Consider the following 8687-nt stretch of genomic DNA (forward strand, 5'->3'; position numbering starts at 1 on the left):
AGAAACAACTACGGCAACACCTTCGAACTGGCACAAATCCCGAGATGGTTATCAAAACCAGAAGCCAGAATTGGGAAATCCCACTCCTCCATGATCATCACCCTCCCCGGTCAATTCACCAAAGAAAACCTCGGTCTCCGGTACCTCACCCTCTTCGACAGAAACTGCAAAATCGACAGCTACCTCCCCGCAAACCCAGAAACCCAATGCGCCAAATGTCTTGAATATGGACATAGACAAGAACGCTGCTCCCACACCAACGGAAGATGCGGACACTGTGCCGAGGAACACCAAACCAAGGACCACCCATGCACAGAATGCGCTGGAGGCCTTAGATGCTCACACACACCCATCCGATGCTACCACTGCAAGGCCCCCCACAAAGCAACAGATAGCAACTGCCCAGAACGAGCCAAAGTCCGAATCACAAACAGACTCGGACCAGACACAAACCCAAGCCCGCTACCAATATCCATTGTTACCCCGGCCCAAGACCCCCCACAGGAAGATGCAGCCATGGATAACTCCCAATGAGTCACATCAAAAGGACAACGGCTATCGCACAGCAACTGAACTGCGCGAAAAATGAGCTCACAACAAAGTCAGTAGTGGAGGAAGCAGAACAGGACCACAACATACTTTTTCTTTTGTTACAAGAACCATGGAATAACAAAAACGGCCACCCACCGGAATCCCCTCTTTTTTACCTTTTCACAGCCAGCAACAAAGGCACTAAAGCTGCCACATACATCAGAAAACACGCCAACCTAAAACCAAAACACCATTACACACACAATAACTTCATCGTCTCCGTCACGGTGGAAATCCAAAACCAAAAAACACAAATCCTCAACATATACTTACCAGGACGAAGCGGACCCTTCGCAGAAATCTCCCGACAAATAATTACCATCCAAAATTGCCTCGTCATGGGAGACTTCAACAGCCACCACCAACTCTGGTATGGACACAGACCCCACGACTACACCAACACGATTAGAGCAGACAAATCGGGATCCAAGAAGCTGAAAAGATGGATAGACCGACAAAAGTTATCCCTACTCAACGAACCAGGCGAATTCACACATTTCCCCAGGAACAACAACAGACTGACCATCATCGATCTGACACTTGTAAAAGGACCAGTACTGGACCATGATGTCCGCTGGAACATCGACCGACATGGAGCAGGTTCTGATCATGGGAAAACAATCCTGCAATTACGAATAGAGAAACCCCCCCACATCCCCGGGAGACTATGGCACCGAACGAACTGGGAGAAATTGGAAGAAAACATTTCAGGCCTCCATTTCCCCTCCGAAGCATGGGAAAGTCAGAACCATACAAAACAATCGGTCGACTTCATCCTCGAACACATAGATAATCTAATAGATCAGGTCACGCCATGGAGCCAAGGACACCTCAAGTCCAAGAAGTGGTGGACCCCAGAGCTCAAGAAATTCAAATCCTCCCTCAACATCCTAGAAAGGAAAGCCAGAAACACCCAAAAGGACGAGAACAGAGAAACCTTCAGGAAAATAAGCAGGAAATGGACCGCAGCGATCTGCAAAGCCAAGGCAGAACAAAGGGAGAAAGAACTCACAGAGGCCAAGGGAAGCGCCATCTGGAAACTAGTTAATAAAGGGAAAAAGAGGGATATTACAATCCCAACTATACAAGGTGAAGAAACGTTTGCGGGGAAGTGCCAAGCTCTAAGAGCCCAACTCTTCCCCACAAATTGGACGTCCCCCAAAAACCCCCCACTCCAAATCAGACCCCCCTCCTTTGACCTTAGTGACGATTTTCAGGAAGTAACAACAGAAGAAATTACATCCGCAATCAGATCATGCCCGACACACTCGGCCACTGGACCAGATAGCATCCCATATCCATTCATACAGGCAACAATCAAGGCAAACACCCAGCTCTTCCAAGATATGTTCTCGGCCATGCTCCGACATGGAGTCCAACCGGACCGATGGAAAGTGGCGAAATGCATACCAATCCCAAAACCAGGAAAACCCGACTATTCCTCGGCCAAAGCCTACCGACCCATCTCCCTGTTGCAATGCTTCAGCAAAGTACTGGAAAAGATAGTGGCAACAAGACTATGCACCGCCGGAACCATCCTGGAAACCCTTAGCAAAGACCAATTCGGAGGCAGACCAACAATCTCGGCAATCGATGCCTTACTCCTACCCTCACGCCCATACAACAGAACCTCCTGGTCAAACAGACCACAGGAACCGCCACCCCAGACAGACCAGCGCTCCTCACAAACGACATACAAGGAGCCTTCAACTGTGTCGACCACCTCCTACTCGCCGAGATCATGACCCAACAAAGATTCCCAACATACCTAACGACATGGTGTAAGGAATTCAACACCAACCGAAAACTCCAATTCCAATTCAACCACGAACTGGAACCACCACAATCATACACCTCCGGACTGCCCCAAGGGTCCCCCTATCCCCGGTATTATTCATGATATACGCCGGGGTAATAATAGACCCCACCAACTCCCCCAAAGAAATAAACACCACTTACATCGACGATGACGCACTCGTCCAACTATCAAAGTCCCCTCTCTTCATTATCACAAGACTCAACGAAAGAATGAACGAAAGAGTCAGGAAAGCGGCACCCCTTAACATCAAATACGAACCCCAAAAATCCGACCTAGTCTTCTTCAAACCCACAACATCGAACGCCCCAAACCCCAAAAACTCGGTAACAATTGCAGAAGATGAAATCCACCCCAAAGACAGACTCAAATATGTAGGGGTCTGGCTGGACTCCAACCTCTCCTTTCGACCACACATCGAAGAAACTATCGCCAAGGGCTTCAGAGCACTAGGCAGCATCAGAAATATCGCCTACCTCTCCGGATCAACAGTCAAATCCATTCACGACCTCACTATCCAAGGTTTCCTCCCCACTATCTTATAGGGATCGGAGGCCTGGTGGACGGGAGCCGACCACATCCTCCGATCACTATCCCCACTCTATAACGAACCGGCCAGGATAATAACAGGCCTACCCTGCTGGACAAAAACTGAAAGACTACTAAAAGAGGCAGCACTCCCCCCACTTGAACTCCTCCTCAACTATAAATCACGAAAATACGGAACGCGCATCCTCTGCCACCCCGCAGACCACCCACTCAACGAAGAACTCATACAGCTCCTCCTACCAGAATAAAAAATACCAAAGGTACAGGCCTACATCGGATTGCATCACTCATGCTACCCTTCCAAGAACCAGGCAATCGCAGAGAGCGATGGATCCAAAACGACACTCTCACCAAACGAATGCTGGAAGAATGGAACTCCATCCCATGCATCAACTACCACGAACCAGGAACCCTAAAAATCCAACCAAAGCGAGCAAAACTCCTCCGATCCAAAGCAAAACTCATACACCGTATACGATGTCAAGCTACCAGGATAGACAGACACGCAGCATTCACGGAACCCGAACCCTGCCAATGTGGCTCGGAACAATCTTCCAAGCACACCATGATCGACTGCCCACGATGGACGCAACTACAAAGGCCACTTATGGACAAAATCCCAGGACCGCCCACGTGGGAAAACTGGCTATTTACCAACCTCAACGTAGACATGATTCTACAATTCGCAGCAAAAACCAACCTACTCAACTGGTACGAAATGGACGAGGAGAACCCGGAGGAATGATATTTCTTTCTATCTTTTCTTTTCCTTTTCTGTTCCGCCTCATGATTCTTCATGTCGTCTTTCCTTTCCTTTCCTTTTCTCCGCTTTTCCGTTTTCTTCTTCCTTTTGTCCTTTCTTATGTTTTAGGCGGAGGCGTCGGCGTGCGATAAGTCATGTACTTCAAAGCAATATAAAACTATCTATCTATCTTCTGTACTCTCTTTACTATAAACACTTGTTCATACCTGCCATACTATACCAGATTGAACCACTTCAAAATATACGCTGTTACTTCTCTTCTTCACAAAGACCTTCGCACCTCGCTCGACCTCACTTGACTAACTCGACAGCTACTATTGTCGCACCTCGTACCCTGCGGAATATCTGCCATCGTCGCCCCTTGAGAACAAGGTGAATAAACGTTTGCGGGGAAGTGTCAAGCTCTAAGAGCCCAACTCTTCCCCACAAATTGGACGTCCCCCAGCAACCCCCAACTCCAAATCAGACCCGCCTCCTTTGACCTTAGTGACGATTTTTAGGAAGTAACAATAGAAGAAATCACCTCCGCAATTAAATCAATGCCCAACACACTCAGCCAACAGCCCTGACAACATCCCATACCTATTCATACAAGCAACAATCAAGGCAAACACTCTACTCTTCCAAGACTTGTTCTCAGCTATGCTTCGACATGGAGTCCAATCGGACCGATGGAAAGTGGCGTAATGCATACCAATCCCGAAACCAGGAAAACCCGACTATTCCTCGGCCAAAGCATACCGACCCATCTCTCTACTGCAATGCTTCAGCAAAATACTGGAAAAGATAGTGGCAACAAGACTATGTACCGCCGGACCCATCCTGGAAACCCTGAGCAAAGACCAATTTGGAGGCAGACCAACAATCTCGGCGATCGATGCCCTACTCCGCACCCTCACGCCCATCCAACAGAATCTCCTGATCAAACGAACTACAGAACTACCCCAAATAGACCTGCACTTCTCACAAATGATATACAAGGAGCCTTCAACTGTGTCGACCACCTTCTACTCGTCGAGATCATGACCCAACAAAGATTCCCAACATACCTGACGACCTGGTGCAAGGAATTCAACAGCAATCGAACACTTCAATTCCAATTCAACCACGAACTGGAACCACCACGACCATATATCTCGGGACTACCCCAAGGATCCCCCTATCCCCAGTATTATTTATGATATACGCTGGGGTAATAACAGACCCCATCAACTCTCCCAAAGAAATCAACACCACTTACATCGACGACGACGCACTCATCCAATTCGCGAAGTCCTCTCTCTTCATCACCAAAAGACTTAATGAAAGGATGGAGAAAAGAATTAAGAAAGCAGAACCCCTCAACATCAAATACGAACCCCAAAAATCCGACCTAGTCTTCTTCAAACCCACAACATCAAACACCCCGAACCCCAAAAACTCGGTAACAATCGCAAAAGAAGATATCCACCCCAAGGACAGATTCAAATATGTAGGAGTCTGGCTGGACTCAATGCTCTCCTTCCGACCACACCTCGAAGAAACCATTGCCAAAGGCCTCAAAGCCCTAGGCAGAATCAGAAACATCGCCTACCTACCAGGATCAACAGTAAAATCCATTCACCACCTCATCGTCCAAGGCTTTCTCCCCACCATCCTATGGGGACCGGAGGCATGGTGGACAGGAGCCGACCACATCCTCCGATCACTATCCCCTCTCCACAACGAAGCCACCAGAATAATAACAGGCCTACCCGGCTGGACAAAAACCGAAAAGCTACTGAAAGAGGCAGCACTCCCCCCACTCGAACACCTCCTCAATCACAAATCACGGAAGTATGGGACGCGCATCCTCTGCCACCCTGCGGACCACCCACTCAACGAAGGACTCATACAGTTCCTCCCCACCACAACAAAAGATATCAAAGGCACAAGCCTACATCGGATTGCATCACTCATGCTACCCTTCCAGGAACTGGGCAACCGCAGAGAGCGATGGATACAGAACGATACCCTCACCAAACGTATGCTGGAAGAATGGAATTCTATCCCACTCATCAACTACCACGAACCAGGAACCCTAAAGATCCAACCAAAACGAGCAAAACTTCTCCGATCCAAACAAAACTCATACACCGTATACGATGTCAAGTCACTAGGATAGACAGACATGCAGCATTCACGGAACCTGAACCCTGCCAATGTGGCTCGGAACAATCCTCCAAACACACCATGATCCACTGCCCTCGACGGACACAACTACGAAGACCACTTATGGACAAAATCCCAGGGCCGCCCACTTGGGAAAACTGGCTATTTACCAACCTCAACGTAGACCCGATTCTACAATTTGCAGCAAAAACCAACCTACTCGACTGGTAAGAAATGGACGAGGAGGACCCGGAGGAATGATGATTGGTTGCTTTGGTTTACTCTCTCCTTTCCTGTACCCTCTCATGATTTCTTTCGTTGATTTTTTCCTTTTCTTTTCCTTTTCCTTTTCTGTTTTTCCTATGTTTGATGGCGGAGGATCCGGCGTGCGATAACTCCTGTACTTCAAAGCAATATAAAACTATTTATTTATTTATTTGTATCTACTCCACGAATACTACTTTTGTTCTACGCCTTGTTATAGGGTTCAACTAGTTTGTCATACTAGGTAGAGCCACCCCATAGCCCATAGTCTTGAACACCTATTGCCACGTCCTCGCCTCGATTGTAGTCCTTGGTACCATAGTCCCTACGCCCATGGACCCCCATTACAGAAACGAGCAAAATATTGGAAAAAGCTGAGCAAGATGCTTTGGTATTAGAAACAATATCAGGTTAGAATATTTGTAAATATAAGGGTATATGCTTGATGAATTATTAAAAATTATTTGCACTATCATTAGAACAAGTATTCTTTCGCCGGAATACAATACCCAGGAAAATATCCAGCGGGTATTTTATTTCAAATATACATTCAACGTATATGCTTTTATCTATATATTAATTCCCAGGGTTGAGACTTGACTCCAAAAGGTGGCACCGAGGAGTAAACCACAATATATGATACTCATCACCCTTGTAACAAGTATTAAATCACCGCTCAACCAGACAGCAACAGGCATACCCAGCGGCTATCTTCTCATATATATACTTCACGCATATGCTATACTATCCCTATCGAGATTTCTGGGCCTTAGATTCGACTCCAACTCATGTCACTATTATAAACCATCATACCACACAATTTGAGCTGTTATCAAATTGAAACTGCCAAGAATTGCGATACAAGTTGCAAAGAATTGCCAAGAATTGCCGAGATTCATGCATTGTAATTCATGCAATCCGGCGCAACAATTACAATTACATTTGTCAAATCACAAACCAAACCTTGGCATCAATTGATACAGATGTCCACAAACCGCCGCCTATTTCTACATTTGTCTCATCAATATATAGGAGTGTACATATATACAGTGGAGTCCCGATAGTAGCAACCTCGATAATAACATATCCTCCATAGTAGCATATAACTACATGTAGTTGGGCAATCCCAAACGAGTCGGTACGGCCAAAGTAGTTCTCGATACAAGCATATCCCCGAGGCTGCAGCTGAGTGCGGTAGTCAAGTATATAAGTGGTGAGGCCGGACCATTTTTACTAGATCTAGTGATATATAGACCGACCTCCATTACTATGTAGTTAAGATACATCCTGTACTCTTGCGTTTGACGCAGTTAATATCCAGACTCGCAATCCCTGCCCCAGTCTCCAGGAGCACCATCGTCATGACTCACAAGAAGCTCCCAAACGCCTCTAATCTAGATCTGATCTCAACACTACCACTGCAAGGGCAACCGCCGCCACACATCTCCGACCTACCCGTTGAAGCTCCAGCAGCGACTTCAAATATCTCGTCACCGCCCCGAAATGGCTTCCACCGCGTCCACAACATGACAATGGCACCGCGTCTTCCCTCACTACTCCTCCTAGGCACCCTCTGCCTCCTCCTCCTCGCGACTCCAGCATCTGTAAAACGCGTCCGCTGGCCCGCCCCCCTGTGCAGGAGCGTCGCCGAGAAGGAGCGCTTTGGAGACCTGACGCCCGCACAGGCGTGTCTGCCCGATGCCTGTTGCTGCGAGTACTGTGTCCCGGGTCCCCTCGTGTTGCGCATGTAGCAATTGACTGACCGGTGGTGTGAAAAGGCCCGGATTCTGCAGCACTAGACCCTCCTATTTCCGTCCGAAGCGGTGCAAGAAGAATTGCAATGACATAAAGGGCGGGAAAGCCGAGTGGAAGTAAGCTCTTCCCATTCCTCAGTGTGCCCATTGATGGGTAGCAATGCTGACAGAGTGCAGGCGGAGGGTGGAGAAAGTGCGCAACGCAGAAACTGCGCGTGAATGTGAGCAAGAGATACTAAAGAAGGCACCCAAGAACACCCAGCCCTCCACTCCCCCAGAGAAGAAGAAGAAGCCCAAGAACGAGCAGCAGAAACCAGCCACACCCTCACCCGGCGGCGACTCCAAAAAGAAGGCCATCACCGAGTCCTTCGGCCGCATAGTCTTCGCAGGTCCCAGCAACGCCCTCTCAAACATGGACTCGATTAACGCCGGCTCGCACTGGCATTTCCTCACCTGCGAGACCCCCGGCACCTCTTCCAAGACGCGGCAGACCGTGCGTGTCATCTGTACGACTGCCGGCGAGGTCGACAGCAACTGCGATATCATCTACGAAGACGGGGTGGAGGGCACGGTGGTCAAGATCCCGAGGGGCTGCTTTGAGGGCGATTATGCGGTGCTGCATGGGATGGTTGAAGCGGAGGACCAGAGCGTGCCAGAGGGCGTCAAAGGCGGGAAGGTCATGGAGATGACGTTTGATTATAATTTTGGGAGTGTCAAAGAGACGGAAGAGCCGGTGAGTTTTAGGATCGATTTTAGTAATGTGCCGGGGTATAATGATGCGATGGAGGGATTTGGCGGGATCTATTTCACTAGGGTGTAG

General features: G+C 48.3%; 1 protein-coding gene across 1 annotated transcript; it reads left to right on the plus strand.

Annotated features, from left to right (window-relative positions):
- Window positions 1-7474: 7474 nt before the first annotated feature.
- On the plus strand, window positions 7475-8687 carry LAJ45_11609 (uncharacterized protein; the record flags this gene model as incomplete). Its single annotated transcript, XM_046121092.1, has 3 exons — window positions 7475-7827; window positions 7892-7984; window positions 8045-8687. 3 exons carry the CDS (start codon window positions 7475-7477, stop codon window positions 8685-8687), a joined length of 1089 nt encoding a protein of 362 aa, XP_045965713.1.

Source organism: Morchella importuna (genome assembly GCF_003444635.1).
Source record: "Morchella importuna strain M04M26 chromosome Unknown Morimp01GS077, whole genome shotgun sequence".
NCBI classification, from domain to species: Eukaryota; Fungi; Ascomycota; class Pezizomycetes; order Pezizales; family Morchellaceae; genus Morchella; species Morchella importuna.